We start from the raw sequence: 18,964 nt of genomic DNA on the forward strand, positions 1-18,964 counted from the left end.
TCCCCCGGGACTCGGCACCTTGGCATTGCCACCCTGGCACTGCCAAGGTGCCCAGGTGGCACTGCAAAGTCAGCAGGAACACTACCCGGGTGCCAGTGCCTGGTTTTCCAGATGCCAGGGTGGTACTGCCAAGGATTAAGGCCTGAGAGGGGCCATGCCTATGAAAGGAGGGTGGAAGGTGGGGTATGAAGGGTGGGGAGGTACACGATGGGTATAAAGGGGCCTCCGGAAGGTTGGGATTTGAAGTGCGGGGTCCTAGAAGGGGGGGTGAAAAGGGGCATGGGAATAGCTGGAAAGGGGGGGGGGGGACACTCAGTGACCCCATAGCGGGGTATCTTTCACTTGGGGGGTAAGGGGTACTGCCAATTTGTGTGGGGGATGACATTGTCCGTGGGTGGGGAGACCCACAGGCTCACTTAGAGATCAGGGCATCCTTTCAAAATGGCGGCCCGATCTCTGAGGAACCGGTCTGGCCGAAGTTCAGCTCCCCAGTGATGAAAATAATAGATGAAAATAAGTGTGGGCTAAACTGGTGAGAAATTCCGCAGGGCCCCAAAAAGTGATGAAGTGTGGTTAGATAGCGATGGGGAACTCACCAACAGAGCCGGCGGGAAACCCCCAGCAAAACGTGCCACTGAAATCTTTCCGTTAGATCTCGCCAATTGGGTGTGACATATATGTGAGAGAGAGTGGGAGAGAGAGTGACATAGTGGGCTGGATTCTCCGATTCTGCGGCTAAGTGCCGACACCAGCGTAGGAACTGTGGCGTTCTACGATGCCATAATCAGCGCTGGCCGAAATTGGAACTGACCTGCCAAATAGTGCCCCCCTGGGCACCCCCTCGCCACCCCGGTCCACCCCCCACCATCCCCCAGAGAGCACAAGTGAACCGTGCCGTCATGAACTCAGGGACGGAGTATCTGGGGAGGGCCTGCAGGTAACATCCTGAGGCCATCCCAACTGTGAGCGGTGTACTCCCTGATGACGCTGTTTTGGAGGGGGGATCATCCGTAAATAAGTGTCACCCCGATTCAGTCATAAAAAAGGATTCTCCGCCCGGTCGCCAATTACAAAATCCGCATCGTCAAGCGGAGAAACCCGCCCAGTGTGTGTGAGAGAGAAAGAGTGTATGAGAGAGAGAGTGTGAGAGTAGTGAAAGTAAGTGAGTTTCAGGGTTTGCACTCACGCTCACCAGCACACACTAACATGCTCACACCTACACACAGTGGGTGAGGCTGTGATTGAACACTCTGAAACTAGCATATTCATTGACCCTCTCAAACTCTGGTCATTTTTATTAATTAGTCTGTTTTTAACGTAACAATTTATTGCTTTGACATTGCTTTACTTTTGCTTTCAAGTTTTATTTTTTTTATTACAACTTTAAAAAAATTCAGTTTAATGTTGTGCCAAACATTGGACGCGATTCTCCGGAAAAATTTCTAAGTTCATTTGTGGCAGGTTTATCAGAGAGTTTCCCGCAGGCCCTGCTGGTGAGTTCCCCACCGCTATTCAATGACACTTAGTCATTTTTGGGGGCCTTGGGGAGTTTCTCACTGGTTTAGCCCACACGTAGAATTTTGTTTTAGCACTGGGGAGCTGAACTCTGAGATAGGGTTGCCATTTTGAAAAGGTTCCCCGATCTCGAAGTGAGCTTGGGGGTCCCCCACAACCCCACCCATGGGCAATGTCACCCCCCCACACACATGGGCACTACCCCACACCACCCAAGTAAGGACACCCCGCAATGGGGTCCTACCCTCCTCCCCCTCTTCAAGCCCCCTTGGGATCCTGGCACTCGCTCCCTTCCCTTGCACTGTCACCCTGGCACTGCTCCTGCCAGCTTGGCTGTGCCATCCGGGCACCTTGGCAGTGCCAGGATGGCAGTGCCAAGGTTCCAGCTGGGCTTGCCAAGGTGCCACGTTCCAAGGGGGCCACCCTGCACTGGCCTTGTCCGCCCAAGCGTCTCCGATGGTCCGTGAGACCCCCCCCCCCGCAATTCTCTCACATATATGTCACACCCAAATGTCAAACCAGCCTGCAATTCCACCTGGTCCATGTTTTTTTGGCCAGTGCTAAATGGCACCCGGCTGCAGCCTCGCTGGGGAGGCCGTAGAATTGAGGTAGGCTGGTGGATGCTGGGTAAGTTCACTGAAGCCAGTTTAAAACCAGCTTCGGCACGCGCCATTTGGCCTCGCCCTGTGGGTGAGATTCGGACTCTGACGCTTTGCGGGACTTGGGTGAATCCGGTAAGGCATGAATACTGTCGGGAAGCCCACGAGAGGGCTCTCACGATATTCACCGGCCGCATTGCGCTCAAGGGAGACTGCCACGCAGCCGGTGGATCGTACCCATTATCTTTCCAAAATGTTCTCATTGATACCTTGAGTGAGAATAAAATGGAAATATATTCCCACACGTGAAAAGGTTGGACAAGCCGAGTCCAAAGTCAGATCCTGCGATAAGACACTAGAAAAATTCCTTTTAATAACCATATTTCACGGGTGCTTTTAATAATTGCTTGTGAGTTATTCCACAGACCTAGGTTTTCAAGATCCTCAGCAGAGATGCCATCCTTAATGGCTTCCTTCACAATTAGCCAATCCTTATTGACGCTACAGTTAGATTGAATGCAGGCCTCACTCACAGGAATGTCGTCCAAATACTTCAAGTGTGGGATTAACTTTTTAACCATCTCCCTGTAGTTACAATTTGAATCCTGGAATGGGGAGGTAGAAAAAAGAAAACAATTACAACTATTTTTATTGCAATTAACGAATATTGCCAAGATAAAATTCTAAATGGTCGGAGAAATTTGCATATGACTTCCGGTGGCGGCCATGGTGTGGATGGTCGCACATTTGGCAGCTCCCACTCGAGGCTGTTTTTTTTCAGACCTTTACCCCGTTCGGAGGATGGATGTGTGGCTGCAAATGGTATAGGGCTGGCCAGAGGGAAGTCTGACTCTGCTGGTGGGACTAGTGGATGGATCCACAGACCAGAAGTGGGTCAAGAAGAAGGGAGCAGCTGGAGCAGGAGAATCTTGGTGCACCACAGCTTAAGATGGTGGAGGGTGCAGGGCCTGCGCTGCCTACCCAATGGTCAATGAATCAACTGGTGGACTTCCTAAACGAGAAGTTCAGCCAGCAGAGGAGAGAGGCCCATGAGGACCTAGCCAAAACTGTAGATCTGCTGAAGTCGGAATCGATTGCATGGTGCAGAGGCTGGAGACTCAGGGCTAAGCTATCCGGAATGTGGAGGAGGTGGTGGGGGAGCACGAGGAGCAGTTAGTTTCGATGGCAGCCAAGGTGGGAGTAATGCGAGATACCCAGAAGTGGCTACAGGAGAAGGTAGAGGACCTTGAGAACCGCTCCTGGAAGCAGAACTTGAGAATTGTAAGGATGCCTGAAGGCATTGAGGGAGCGGACACTGCCACATATGTGACCAGAATGCTGGAAAAGCTCTTGGGAGAGGGGGCCTTTGACCGGCCCTTGAGGACGACCGATGGCACAGGGTGCTGATGAGAAGGCCGTAGGCGAACAAGCTGCTGAGGGAAATGGTGGTTAGTCTGCACCGGTTCCTAGATAAGGAAAAAATTCTGAGATGGGTGAGGCAGGTGAGGAGATGCCCCTGAGAGGGGGGTGAGCTGCGAGTGTATCAAGACCTGGGCCTGGGTCTGGCGAAGAGGCGGGCCGGGTTTAATCGGGTGATGGCTGCCCTCTTTAAAACGGGGGTGAAGTTCGGGATGTTGTACTCGGCTCGCCTCTGGGTGACCTTTAACAGAGAGCACTATTCTTGGAACACCAGAGGAGGCGATGGATTTTTGAGAGACAATGGACTGGCAGGTGAAGGAGGACATTGAACTGCGGAGGAGGGGTGTGGAGATGAATGTTGTTTCTTTTTTCCTGTATTTTGATCATCCCTGTATCTTTTGTTCTGTTGGTGATTGGGGAACTTTTCTCCTCTAAGAAGTCTCGATGCGATGAGGGGGTGAGAGCACCTTTTGTGCTTTTGGGTTTTCTTTCTCTTTTGTTTTTTCTTGTTGCGCTGTTGGTTGCGAGGTGTGTGAGCGGGGTGGGGGAGAATCAGTGTGGGGGTTAGGAGGTTTAGGCACCTTGGGCGGGGGCTGCCCGCCTAGCTGGGCAGGCTAGTTAATGGGAGCGCAGTGGGGGGTGAGCAGGTGGTGAGTGAAGTAGAGGGGGATGGGGTTGTTGTTTTGTTTAGGGGAATGGGGAGGAGGGAGTGGGGCTGCTGACAAAGGTGTTGTTGCTCTGGCGTTATATGGGAGGGAATGATGACAGTGGACATCCGGGGGTGGGCCTGAAGGGTCGCATGGCACGGACGGGGGGCTGGCCTAAGAAGTGGTATGGCTGATCGGCGGCGGGAGGCCCTGCGACCAAGCTGGTCACATGGAACATGAGGGGGCTGAATGGGAGGTCAAACATTCACGTATTTTCACGCATCTGAGGTGTTTGGAGGCCTTTTTACAAGAGACATATTTGAAGATCGGGGGACCAGACAAGACTTAAGGAAAGGGTGGGTAGGCATGTTTTCCATTTGGGTTAGATATGAAGACGTGTGGGGTGGCGGTGCTGCTCAATAAACGTGTGGCGTTTGAGGTGGGGATTATAATAGCGGATTTGCAGGGGGGGGTTTCGTGATAGTAAGTGGGAAATTGGAGGGGATGCCAGCAGTCCTGGTAAATGTTTATGCTCCAAACTGAGACGACGTGGAGTTTATGAAGCAAGTATTGAGAAAGTTCTCAGACCTGTACTTGCACCGACTGATTATGGGTGGGGACTTTAACACGGTCATTGATCCGGCATCGGACCGGTGGAGCCGAGGTCGGAAACAGTATCGGCGGTGGCGAAGGAGCTGAAGGGGTTTATGGAGCGCATGGGGGGAATGGACCCATGGAGGTTTGGGGCTGAGAATGAAGGTGTTTTCATACTTCTCCCATGTGCACAGGATTTACTCGTGGATCAATTTTTTGTGGTGGGTAAGTCGTTGCTGGCGGGGCTGGTGGACTCAGGATACTCGGCGATCGTGGTCTCGGACCACGCGCCGCATTAGGTGGACTTGAGTGGATTGGGGGGGGGGGGGGGGGGTGGCGCCTGCAGTGGAGGCTGGGTGTAGGATTACTAGCGGAGGAGATGTGTGAGTGGGTGAGGGCCGCCATCCAGGGGTACATGGAACTAAAGACCTTGGGTAGGGTGCTCTCTCCAGGAGACGGTGCGGACCCGATGGGCCGAATGGCCTCCTTCTGCACTGTAAATTCTATGATTTTTAAAAAATATATATATTTTATTGAAATTTTTTTTTTCCCTGAGCAACATTTTTCCCGCTTACAAAACAAACGAAACGATAAAAATAACAAAACAGAAATTTTTTAACTTTTTAACAATAATAATAATATACAAGTAACAAAACCTCGTACTCTATTGACCTATACTCAACTAAGCCTCCTCCCCCCCCCCCCTCCCCTCCCCCCCTGGGTTGCTGCTGCTGGTTATCTATCTTCCCTCTAACGTTCCCCTAGGTAGTCGAGAAATGGCTGCCACCGCCTGGTGAACCCTTGAGCCGATCCTCTCAGGGCAAACTTTATCTGCTCCAGTTTAATAAACCCCGCCATATCGTTTACCCAGGCCTCCAGTCCGGGGGGTTTCGCCTCCTTCCACATGAGTAGGATCCTGCGCCGGGCTACGAGGGACGCAAAGGCCACGACATCGGCCTCTTTCGCCTCCTGCACTCCTGGCTCTTCCGCAGCTCCAAATAGAGCTACCCCCAGCCTGGTTTGACCCGGGCCTTCACCACCTGCGAAATCACTCCCGTCACTCCCTTCCAATACCCTTCCAGTGCCGGGCACGCCCAAAACATATGTGCGTGGTTTTCCGGGCTCCCGCCACACCTCCCACATTTGTCCTCCACTCCAAAGAACCTGCTCAATCTTGCCCCCGTTATGTGTGCTCTATGTAGCACCTTAAATTGAATCAGGCTAAGCCTGGCGCATGAGGAAGAGGAATTTACCCTGCTTAGGGCATCAGCCCACATACCCTCCTCTATCTCCTCCCCTAATTCTTCTTCCCACTTTCTTTTTAGTTCGCCCACCGACTCCTCCCCCTCTTCCCTCATCTCTCTATAAATCTCTGACACCTTGCCCTCACACCTTGCCGTCACCAGCGCCTCTAGGCTCGTCCCTTTACAGGACCTTCTCTCCAGCCTTTTCCACGCCGCTCCCTCACCCTCCATCATCCATCTACGTATCATTACCACATTGGCGGCCCAATAATAATCTCCCAAGTTCGGTAGTGCCAGTCCTCCTCTGTCCCTACTGCACTGAAGGAACCCCCTCCTTACTCTCGGAACTCTCCCTGCCCACACGAAGCTCGTAATGCTCCTATCTATTTTATTAAAAAAGGTCCTGGTGATTAAAATAGGGAGACATTGAAATACAAATAAGAACCTCGGGAGGACCATCATCTTAATTGCTTGCACCCTGCCCGCCAGCGATAAAGGCTGCATGTCCCACCTCTTAAAGTCCTCCTCCATTTGTTCTACCAGCCGTGTCAGATTAAGTCTGTGCAAGGTTCCCCAGCTCCTAGCGATCTGAATCCCCAAGTATCGGAAGTTTCTTTCCACTTTCCTTAGCGGTAAGCCTTCTATCTCTCTACTCTGGTCCCCTGGATGTATCACATATAATTCACTCTTCCCCATGTTTAACCTATACCCCGAAAATTCCCCGAACCTCCTCAAAATTCGCATAACCTCTATCATGCCCCCCGCTGGGTCCGACACGTATAGCAATCGGTCATCCGCGTATAACGAGACTCGGTGTTCTTCTCCCCCTCTAGTCACCCCTCTCCATTTCCTGGAGTCTCTCAACGCCATAGCCAAAGGTTCAATTGCCAACGCAAACAACAATGGAGACAGCTGGCATCCCTGTCTTGTTCCCCTATATAACCGGAAATACTCCGATTTATGTCGATCTGTAACTACGCTTGCCGTTGGTGCCCCATAAAGTAGTCTAACCCAGCGAATAAACCCGTTCCCAAACCCAAACCTCCTTAACACTTCCCATAAATACTCCCACTCCACCCTATCACATGCCTTCTCTGCGTCCATTGCCGCCACTATCTCTGCCTCCCCCTCCACTCTGAGGGCATCATTATCACCCCTAATAGCCGTCGCACGTTAACATTCAATTGTCTCCCTTTTACGAACCCTGTCTGGTCTTCGTGCACCACCCCTGGGACACAGTCCTCTATCCTCGATGCCAGCACCTTTGCTAGCAGTTTGGCGTCCACGTTCAATCGTGAAATAGGTCTATAAGACCCACACTGCATCGGATCTTTGTCCCTCTTCAAAATTAGTGATATCGTCGCCTCCGACATTGTCGGGGGTAGTGTCCCCCTTCCCTGGCCTCATTGAACGTCCTCGCCAACAACGGGGCCAACAAAGTCCACATATTTTCTGTAGAATTCCACCGGGAACCCGTCCGGCCCCGGGGCCTTCCCTGCTTGCATGCTTCCCAGTCCCTTAATAACCTCGCCTACCTCAAATCGGCGCCCCCAGGCCTGCCACCGCCTGCTCCTCCACTTTTGGGAACCTCAATTGGTCCAGGAACTGCCGCATCCCCCTCCTCTCCCTCTGGGGGCTGAGACCTATACAGTTCTTCATAAAAGGTCTTAAACACCTCATTTATCTTTTCCTGCCCTTCGCACGGTGTCTCCCCTTTCATCCCTAATTCCTCCTATCTCCCTCGCTGCTGCCCTCTTTCCGCAGTTGGTGCGCCAACAGGCGACTAGCCTTTTCCCCATATTCATACCTCCTCCCCTGTGCCTTCCTCCACTACCTCCGCCTTTCTGGTGGTCAGAAGGTCAAACTCGGTCTGGAGTGGTCTCCTCTCCCTGTACAGCTCCTCCTCCGGGGTCTCTGCAAATTCCCTGTCCACCCTTAAAATCTCCCCCAGTAATCTATCCCTTTCCTTGGCCTCTGTTTTCCTTTTGTGGGCCCCAATAGAAATCAGCTCTCCTCTGACCACCGCTTTTAGTGCTTCCCAGACCACTCCCACAGGGACCTCGCCGTCGTCATTTACCTCCAGATATCTCTCGATACACCCCCTCACTCTTGCACACACTCCCTCATCTGCCATCAGTCCCACATCTAATCGCCAGAGTGTTCTCTGCTCCCTGTCCTCTCCTACTTCCAGGTCCACCCAATGTGGGGCATGATCCGAAACCGCTATGGCTGAGTATTCAGCTGCTTGCACCCTAGAGATCAACGACCTTCCTAAAACAAAAAAAATCTATCCGGGAGTACACTTTATGGACGTGGGAGAAGAAGGAATACTCCCTAGCCCTGGGTCTAAGAAATCGCCATGGATCCATTCCCCCCATTTGGTCCATAAACCCCTTAAGTACCTTGGCCGCTGCCGGCCTTCTCCCAGTCCTTGAGCTGGATCTATCTAGTACCGGGTCCAGCACCGTATTGAAGTCCCCTCCTAAAATCAAATTTCCTGCCTCCAGGTCCGGAATACGCCCCAGCATCCGTCTCATGAACCCCGCATCGTCCCAATTTGGGGCATACACATTAGCCAACACGACCTCCATTCCCTCCAGCCTACCACTCACCATTACATATCTACCTCCACTATCTGCTACGATGGTCTTTGCTTCAAATGTTACCTGTTTCCCCACCAAAATGGCCACCCCTCTGTTCTTTGCGTCCAGTCCTGAGTGGAACACCTGTCCCACCCATCCTTTCCTTAGCCTAACTTGGTCCGCCACCTTAGGTGCGTCTCTTGGAGCATAACCCCGTCTGCCCTTAGTCCTTTCAAATGCGCGAGCGCTCGGGCCCTTTTTATCGGTCCATTCAGGCCTCTCACGTTCCACGTGATCAGCCTCACTGGGGGGCTACCTGCCCCCCTCCCGTGTTGACTAGCCATTACCTTCTCTAGGCCAGTCCCATATCCCGCCTCCGCGCTCCCGCTCGCTCCCCCAGCGTCGCATTCCGCCCCCGACCACCCTCTCTTTAGCCATTTCCTTTTGGATTTCCGCAGCAGCAACCCAGTTGTCGTCCCCCCCCCCCCCCCCCGCCCCCCCCCCCCCCCCCCGCTAGATCCCTATCTAGCTTGATTGCTCCCCCCATATCACTTCCGTAAGTCAGCTGACTTCAACTGACCCCGGCTACTCCTGCTCGCTCCTCGACCCCCCCGGTGTGAGGGAACTCCCATCCGCCTTGCGCCTGTTTTCCCGCCTTATTCTTCCTGGCGCGGGGAACATCCCTTTACCTGACCCGCCTCTTATGGCGCAGCTCCCTTTCCCCTCCCCCTCTCCTTCCCCATTCTCCGACTATGTCCCGCCTCTCCCCCCTCACCAGCGCCCACATTTCCCCAGTGTCCCCCCCACTTCCCTGTTTACTTCTCGATTAACTTTCACCATCCCATTAACAAAAACAATAATAATAACAATAACAGTTCCCTGCAGTATCAGTCCCTCAGTTCCGGTCCAGTTTCTCTTCATTGATGAAGGACCATGCTTCCTCCGCCGTCTCAAAATAATAGTGTCTCTCCTGATGCGTGATCCATAGTCTTGCCGGCTGCAGCATCCCAAACTTCACCTTCCTTTGTGCAAAACCTCTTTGGCTCGGTTGAAGCTCGCCCTCCTTCTCGCCACCTCTGCACTCCAATCCTGGTAGATCCGTACCACAGCATTCTCCCATCTGCTACTCCGCACCTTTTTAGCCCATCTCAGGACCTCTTCTCTGTCCTTAAGGCGGTAGAATCGCACGATTATCGCCCTCGGTGGTTCTCCCGCTTTTGGTCTTCTCGCCGGGATCCGATTTGCCCACTCCACCTCCATGGGGCCCGCAGGGGCCTCAGCACCCATCAGTGAGCTCAGCATCTTACTGCGTACGCTCCACAGTCCACTCCTTCCACACCCTCCGGGAGACCTAGTATCCTAAGGTTCTTCCTTCGCGCTCCATTTTCAAGGGCCTCAATCCTGTCAGCACACTTTTTATGAAGTGCCTCGTGCGTCTGAGTCTTGACCGCCAGGCCCAGGACCTCGTCCTCAATACCTGACACCTTCTGCTCCACCACGCGAAGTTCAGTCTCCTGGGTCTTTAAAGTCTCCTTAAGCCCCTCAATTGCCTGTAACAACGGGGTCCATTACCTCCTTCTTCAGCAGGTCCACGCACCGTCTCACAACCTCGTCCTGCTCAGGCCCCCATGTCACCTGCGATCCCTCCGCCACCATTTTGTTCCACTCCCTCTGACCTTCTGATTGCAGATTCTTCGGGCTGCAGCCGCCGCCGCCGGTTTTTCCTTCCGTCGTTCGGGGGGGACTCCCTTCCCTCGCGCCTCGCACCGGGTTTTTCGGCCGGCAAAGTCCCCATTGGGGCTCTTAAAAGAGCCCGAAGTTCCGTCGGAGCTGGAGCCACCGAAAACGTGCGGCTAGCTCATCCCTGCCGCAACCGGAAGCGTAAATTCTATGATAAACGACACAGGTGAGATCTTGGCCACCATGCTGTGGGAGGAACTCAAGGCAGTGATTAGGGAGGAGTTTTAGATTGATTCGGGCGTACAGGGAGAAGAAGGAGCGAGCCGAGATGGCATTGGTTGGTGGATGAAAGTTTGCGGGTGGATAGGAGATACGCGGACGCCCCGGAGGCAGGATTGTTGAAGGAGAGGCAGAAGCTCCAGATGGAGTTTAGGCTGGTGTTCACAAGGAAGGCAGTGGGGCAGTTGTGGAAGCCAGGGGGCAGTGTATGAGAATGGGGAGGCTAGTAAGAAGCTGGCCCACCAGCTCAGGAAACAAGATATGGCGAGGGAGATTGGTAGGGTGAAGGACGCCAAAGGTGGAGTGGTACTGGACCTGGTGGAAGTGAATGGGGCATTTGAGGAATTCTACAGGAGGCTTTATGAATCCGAGCCACCGACGGGGGGCAATACGGAATTTTCTGGATGGCTGGAATTCCCCAAGATGGACCAGGCCTGGTAGAGGGGCTGGAGCACCCATTTGACTGGTGGAAATGATGAAGGGCATGGAGGTACTACAGGCAGGGAAGGCCCTGGCCCAGAGGGCTTCCCAGTAGAATTTTATAAAATGTTTTCGGGAAACCTGGGGCCCCTGCTGGTAAGAGCATTTAATGAGGCGAGGGAGAAGGGTGGGCTCAACACATACATTATCGCAGGCCTCAATGTCTCTGATCCTGAAGAAAGATAATGGCCCTGAACAGTGTGGGTCCTACCTCCCAATATCACTTTTGAATGTGGATGCCAAGTTATTGGCTAAGATTTTGGCCTCACGGATTGAGGACTGTATGCAGGGGGTGATAGGGGTGGACCAGACGGGGGTTTGTAAAAGGGGAGACATATGTCGGCCAACATGGGGCGAGATTCTCTAAGCCCGCGGCAAGAGTGTCCACGTCATCGTAAACGCGTTTTACGACGGCGTGAACGGGGCCGCTGCCAGGACTAATTCTGGCCCCTACAGGGGGCCAGCACTGCACTGGAGCAGTTCGCGCCGCTTCAGCTGCCAATTCCGGCATGAACTGTGCGCTGCAGGATCGCGCAAGCGCAGTGGCCTCCTTCAAGGCGCCGGCCCTGCCACAACATGGCGCAGGACAACAGGGGCCGGCGCAGAGGAAAGGAGGACCCCAGCCAGAGGGGCCAGCCTACCGATTGGTGGGCCCCGATCACGGGCCAGGCCACAACGGAGGCCCCCACCCCCCTCCTCCCCCACAGGCCGCCACCCGACCCTTCAACGCCGAGGTCCCGCCAGCTCAGAGCAGGTTAGAATGGCGCTGGCGTGACTCGTTTTTTTTTCTTGCGGCCGCTCGGCCCATCCGGGCCGGAGAATCGCAGGGGGGGCCGCGTAGAGCGGCCCGCGACCGGCGCCACGCCAACCACGCCTGCGCCAATGGCGCCGATTCTCCGCTCTGCGGAGAATCGCGTGCCAGCGTTGGGGCGGCGTGGCCCAGTCGCGGGGATTCTCCGGCCCGGCCCAGGACTGGGAGAATGCCGCCCCAGGCGTCTATTAAACATCATAATGATGCCCTTGGAGGGACAGAATGTGGAGGTGGCGGTCGCGATGGATGCGGAAAAGGCCTTTGATCAGATAGAATGGGAGGTATTTGGGTGGTTTGGGTTGGGCAGTGGTTTGTGGAGTGGATTAAATTTTTGTACCAGGCGCCGGTGGTGAGTGTAAGAACAAGTCGGGTGAGTCCGGGGTACTTTAGGCTGTATCGTGGGACGAGGCAGGGATGCCCACTCCCCCCGTTGCTCTTCGCCTTGGCAATTGAGCCACTGGCAAGGGATAGTGCGGGGGGGGGGGGGGGGGGGGGGGGTGGGGGGGGGGGGGGGGTGGAGCATTGGGTTTCGCTGTATGCGGACAACCTGTATATATCGGACCCGCTGGAAAGCATAGGGGATAATATGGACATTTTGCCGGAATTCGGCCAGTTTTCGGGGTATAAATTAAACATAGGAAGAGTGAGGTCTTCCCGATCCAGGCGAGGGGGCAGAAGAGGAGGCTGGGCGGTAGTGGGGGCTAGTTTCAGGTATCTGGGCATCCAGGTGGCACGGGGGTGGAAGCAATAACACGAGTTGAATCTGGCCTGGCTGGTGGAGAAAATGAACGGGGAGTTTAAGAGGTGGGACGTGTTTCTGCTGTGACTGGTGTGGCCGGTGCAGTCCGTGAAGATGACTATGCTCCCAAGGTTTTGTTTGTATTCGAGAACCTCCTGATTTTTATTTCAAAGGTCTTCTTTAGGAAGGTTAGCACATTGATATCGATATTAGTGTGGGTGGGGAAAGTCTCACGAGTAAAGAAGGTGTTGGAGCGGGGGCGGGAGGGGGTGGGGTGGGGCTGGCCTTGCCAAATTTAATAAATTACTACTTTGCTACTGGGTGTCAAATGTAACCATGGTAAGGAAGATGGCAGTGGGGGTCAGTATGGGAGCCCATGTAAATTCCCGTGTTAGGTCACTAGCTTGTGGGTGCTGTTGATGGCGCCTTTGCCATTCTCGCCGGCCAGGTACTGCACAAGTCCAGGAGTGGTGGGCGGCCTGAGGGTGTGGGGACAGTGGCAGCAGCACCTCAGGCTCGAAGGGTCCTCAGTTTGGCCACCAATCTATGGGAATCACAGGTTTGTTCCAGGGGAGCTGAACGCGGGGTTGCAGTGTTGGTAGCAGGCAGGGATCGAGCGGTTTGGGGATTGATTCGTGGGGGCAGCTTCCCGAGCTTGGAGGGACTGGTAGAGGAGTAACAGTTGCCCAGCGTAAATGGATTCCGATACTTACAGGTGCGGAATTATGTGAGAAAACAGGTGCCATCCTTTCCTGATCTGCCGCCGCCGGGTTTGCAGGATAAGGTGTTGTCGAAAACAGGGGTTGGTGAGGGCAGGATGTCAGAGATATATAAAAAATTAATGGATGGGGAGGGCGCCCCAATAGGAGAAGTTAAGCGGAAGTGGGAGGAAGAGTTGGAGGCTGGGTTATGGGAGGAGGCTCTGAGGAGGGTGAATGCGTCCTCTTCGTGCGCCAGGTTGAGTCTCATTCAATTTAAAGTAGCCGACATTCTGGCCTTTGCCTCTCTGGTAGCCCAGAGATGGATCCTATTGGGGTGGAGGGACTCGGAGCCGCCGAAACTGGGGGTGTGGGTGAGTAACCTCGCGGGTTTACTTAGCCCGGAGAAAATTAATTTCGCCTTGAAGGGGTTGGTGGAAGGGTCTGCCTTGGTTTTAAACCGACTGCGGCAAACTTACCCGGTATCCACTGGCAACAGGGGTACCACTGGCCTCCTCAGCGAGGCTGCAGCCAGGCACCATTCAGCACTGGTCCACACAAACATGGACCGGGCGGAACGGCAGCCGGGGATCTCCCGGGCCATCAGAGACCCTGGGTGGTCAGGGTAAGTGCAGGGTGGCTACCTGACCCCCTCCCTAGAACATGGGCACCTTGGCACTGCCCAGCTGGCACCTTGGCACCACCGCCCTGGCACTGTCAAGGTGCCTGGGTGGAACTGTCGAGCTGGTAGCATTGCCTGGGTGCCAGGGTGGCACAGCCAAGGGTCAGGGGCTGAGGGTGGGGTGGGTTTGAAGGGTGGCGGTGTGCAGGGCAGGTAAGTAGGGGCCTCCGGGATGTTGGAGGGGTGTTGGGTGGGGGGCCTGGAAGGGAGGGGGTGCTGTGAAGGGGGCCTGAAGATGGGGAGCCCCCAGGGACCCCATAGCGGTGTGTCCTCACTTGGGGGGGGGGGGGGGGTAGTTCCCATACGTGTGGGGCGTGACAATGCCCATGGGTGGGGGGACAAGCTCACTTAGAGATCGGGGAACCCTTTCAAAATGGCAGCCCAATATCGGAGTTCAGCTCCCCAGTGCTAAAAACAATTCTATGTTGGATTGGATTGGATTTGTTTATTGTCACCTGTACCGAGGTACAGTGAAAACAAATTTTCTGCGAGCAGCTCAACAGATCATTAAGTACATGAAAAGAAAAGGAAATAAAAGAAAATACATAATAGGGCAACACAAGGTGTGTGGGCTAAACTGATGAGGAACCCCCCCCCCCCCCCCCCCCGGCCCAAAAGGTGGCTAAGTGTCACTGAATAGCTATGGGGAACCCGCTGGCAGAGCCGGCGGGAAATTCTCTGCTGACCCACCACAGATAAACTTGGAAATATTTTGGGAGAATCGCGCCCAAAGGAACAAATGATGAAAGTAGCTAGAATAGGCGCATTTTGTGCCATACTCTATTTTTCAAACCGGGGGTCGCGATATGCAGTGGTTTGCAGCTGGGTGTCAAGAGGGTGGTGGGGCGATCGGTCGCATGAGAAGCACCCAACAGTCGCAACCAGCTTTTAAGAATGCCGGCCACGACCGACTTTTAAGTTGAGAATGCCAGCCGTGACCAGCCTTTAAATGCGAACACTGGAGTCTTCCCACCAAAAGCGGCGGCAGAGAGCAGGTTAAGAGCCCGGCACATACACTGACGTCACGTGCCCTCTACTTTCATGCTTTGGGCGCAGAATCACGGAGGAGAGGTTCCTCCATATTGTAATTGCCAGAATGCAAGCAACAGGACTGTGAAGAGCTGAAGGTGGGTCATTTTGTAATAAGGAAGAGAGAGCCAGAGACACAAACAGGCCATGATCTCACAACTGAATCTACTGGAGAGAGCTGCACAGGAGAGTCCACAGCAGGTCAAAGCAGTGCTGGTGTGAGCTGGAAACAGAGCTTCAGGGCCTCTGGTGAACTTCCCATGAAGAAGAAATTGAAATCGGGAACAAAGCAGTATAAAGATGACTTCTGGAGGTATGGTTTTGCTAATTGTGCCAATGCAAATCAGGATGCAAAGCCCATGTGTGTTATATGTGAGGATGTACTGGCAAATGAGAGTTGGATGTTAACTATATCTTACCTCGCAGACATCTTTTCAATTCTAAACAAAATTAACCTCAAATTGCAAGGGAAAGACGATGATTGCTTTTGGCACTGTGAAGAAATAGATGCTTTCCAAAAGTAATTGGAAGTTTGGCAAGAGTGAGTACAAAGCCAAAGCTACTACATGTTCCCCACATTGCTACAACACATCAAAGAAAATAATGTTGGTAAGGGAACTATCAATAGGCTGGCAAGCCTTTTTCAGTCGCATCTGTTTGAGCTAATCAACAGTTTTTGTCGCTACTTTCCAGAGGAAAAGTTTCCGATTTTGAAAGAGAAGAGGTGGATGAAAAAACCTTTTGAGCTTGAGGCTCCCGAGTCAATTGTTAACTTACAGCTGACTCCAAATGAGACAGAACCGCTGTGCCTCACTTGTGGTGTGTTTTTAAGTGCTGTCACAAGTCCATGAGGCTGACAGCATTCTCTGAGTATCCAGTGCTGAGTAAAATAAACATTTTGTTGCTATTGCCCTTCACAATGACCTACATGTGCGAGGTTGGAATTACCGTCCTCACAAAGATGAAGACAGCACAAAGGAATTGGTTGAACTCTGCACCTGATATTGCAACATTGCCCTCTCCTCCTGTGAATCGGATTGGAGTGAGATCATGAGGCCAAGCAGGCTCACCTTTCACATCATATATTTTTTATTTAGAATCCCTACAGTGCAGAAGGAGGCCATTCAGCCTATAGAGTCTGCCAGGCCCTTGAAAAGAGCACAATACTTTGGCCCACGCCTCCGCGCTATCCCTGTAACCCCACCTAACCATTTGGACACGACGGGGCAATTTAGCATGGACAATCCACCTAACCTGCTCATCTTTGGACTGTGGGATAAACCGGAGCACCTGGAGGAAACCCATGCAGACACAAGGAGAAAGTGCAAGCACCACACAATCACCCGAGGCCAGAATTGAACCCGGATCCCTGGAGCTGTGAAGCAGCAGTGCTAACCACTGTGCCACCATGCCACCCAAGGTAAGCAAAAATAGTGTGTTGCAAAGGTCGGCCAACGTGGGTCGTGAAGGTCGGTCGGCGTGGGTCGCAAAGATCAGCTGGCATGGGTACCGAAGGTCGGCCAGTTGGTAAAAGTGGGTCCTAAGAAAAAAGTTTGAAAAACACTGCTCTATTTAAACCATGGAGCAGCAATCTCCTCCGTGTACAGTTAGTACAAGCCAGCAAGATGCTGACTGGAAAATTCTTCTGAATGGTTCAACTGCAATGGGGTAACTTCTGTGGAAGTGCGCCAGAGCAGGGAGTTTCTGAACTGTTGTATTCCATTCCTCTGGTCTGTATGAAGCTAAACTGAACTCAATCTCTGGATTAAGGTGATTTAGAATCAGAATTCCTACAGTGTAGAAGGAGACCATTCGGCCCATCACGTCTGCACCAACCCTCTGAAAGAGCACCCTATCTAGGCACACTCCCCCATCCTATCCCCTTAACCCCACCTAACCTGCGCATCCTTGGACACTGAGGGACAATTTAGCATGGCCAATCCACCCAACCTGCATATCTTTGGACTGGAAGGAAACCGGAGCACCCAGAGGAAACCCACGCAGACACTGGGAGAAAGTACAAACTCCACACGGCATCGGCAACTCCACACAGTCACCCAGGGCCGGAATTGAAACTGGGTCGTTGGCGCAGTGAGGCTGCTAACCACAGAACCACCGTGCTGCCCCTCAGTTCAGACCATAAGTTTCAGAAAACTATATTTTTGACACTGTGCAAATGGAGGCCTAAGATTCTTGATTTGAATAAAAGTTGCCTCGGCAATGACCATGTCGAAGCAGTACTTTCTTGTTGTAGAGCCTTCCCATTCTCTTTCAGGTTCCTCCATTTAACATATAAATTGATCTGCCCTTGAAATATCAGTACCATTTGAATGAATATCACAGCAGCAAATAGTTCCTGACTCTAGTGAAAACCCAAGACTTATTTGCATAAAAGCACAGGTACAACCATTTATATTGACCCTTGAACATATTAAAACATTCCTCGTCACTTCAAAGAAGCAATAAGAGACAACATTTGACACAAGGCACAGAAATATGCATTAGGGCAGTTTACCAAAAGCTTGATCAATGGCTGGCTTTTAGGAGCATCTTAAAAGAGGAGAGAGAGGTGAAGAGGTTCAGGGAGAGAATTCTAGAAATTAGGGCCCAGGCAGCTGAAGGCACACCACCAATGGGATAGTGAACTAATGTCAGAGTGGAATTGAAATCATCTTTGAGCACTGTTAACACCAACAAGCAGATTGTTTAAGATGCATGATTCGGCAATGGTTTCTATTTGGCTGCAAAAATGTTACGTATTGTAATTAATTTGAGGAGTACTCTCCCTGCTGTTGTAAAGCACCACAATCCATTACAGATCTGCAAAACTGGACACTAAGCAGAAGCATTTGTGAATAAAATCAGAATATATGGCTTGAGGTAGCTTTAAGAAGACATTTGAAGATAATGAAAGTTAGAAAGAGAAGAGTTTAAACACAGAGTTCCAGAGCCTAGGAGTAACACAGCTGAAGACAGAGATATCAAAGTGTGTTTTTTCACAATGTATAGATCTGTCCTCATTTGTTGAAAAGATAAGAAAATTTGAAGCTGAAATTTGTTTAGCATCAATTTACTTCTTGATAGATGAGACTCTGGGCCACATATCAGCCAATATAAAACAACAATCTTTCACGCTCCATTGGTATTGTGTCATGTGAGAGTACCTTTAAGAAATGGGTGTTTATTAATGGGTGTTTATTACTGCAGTGATGTTGGAGAGTGGGTGGAGCTGGGCTGTCTGTCAGCTTTTCACTGTTCTCAGTAGTGAAGTTAAGCCTGATGTCTTTCTGATTTGAAGGTTTTTTAAGTCTTATGGATGTTAAAAGGAAAGCTCAAAGGATTACTTGGTGTTGTATTCTTTGGGGGTTGTATTTGAATTAATGGTTGCTAAAATGTTCACTGTATGTTTTAAAAAAGTTAACTTGAGTTCATACAATAAACATTGTTTTGCTTTTAAAACATACTTTTCCATTTCTGCTGTACCACACCTGTAGAGTGGGCCGTGTGCTCCCCATACCACAATTTATTAAAAGTCGTGGGTCAGGTGAACTCCATGCTACACGTTGGGGTTCTCTAAACCCTGGCCCATAACAAATTGGGGGCTCAAGGGGATAGAAGTCTATCCATTGGATTGGCTTTGTGAACTTAAAGACAGTGAGGGGTGAGCATATTGTGGTTGCTTTGCAGGTGTGGTATTCTAGTTTAAATGGGGAGTGTGTTGTGGACAATGGCTCTTTCAGAGGCTCTGAAGTTTTTGGGGGTGGAGTAGTACCTGACGGACAGAAACTAAAAGCAGACAGTTAGATTTGGCAAAAACATTGCAGTTAACATTACCTGATAAAATGCAAAAAGGTGAGGTAATTATGGCGGTGGCTAAGCATTTAAAGTTGCCTCAGATACAGGTTGACTCATTGGAAATGGCAAAAATTCAGTTGCAAATTAATCAAATGGAACATGAGAAAGAAT

The 18,964-nt window shown here is 51.9% G+C and overlaps 1 protein-coding gene across 4 annotated transcripts in view; it reads right to left on the reverse strand.

Moving 5' to 3' along the window:
- Window positions 1-18,964, reverse strand: part of lrrc56 (leucine rich repeat containing 56) — a 307,392-nt gene that overhangs the window by 48,831 nt on the left and 239,597 nt on the right. For all 4 annotated transcript variants that reach the window (XR_011933057.1, XM_072466142.1, XM_072466141.1 and 1 more), the window contains one exon: window positions 2,542-2,719. Coding sequence is in view for 3 of the 4 variants with exons in the window: in XM_072466142.1 (XP_072322243.1) it covers window positions 2,542-2,719 (178 nt within the window). In the remaining variant the exon portion in view is untranslated. The remainder of the gene's footprint in view (window positions 1-2,541; window positions 2,720-18,964) is intronic.

The sequence above is a fragment of the Scyliorhinus torazame genome, chromosome 10 (genome assembly GCF_047496885.1).
Source record: "Scyliorhinus torazame isolate Kashiwa2021f chromosome 10, sScyTor2.1, whole genome shotgun sequence".
Lineage (NCBI taxonomy): Eukaryota > Metazoa > Chordata > Chondrichthyes > Carcharhiniformes > Scyliorhinidae > Scyliorhinus > Scyliorhinus torazame.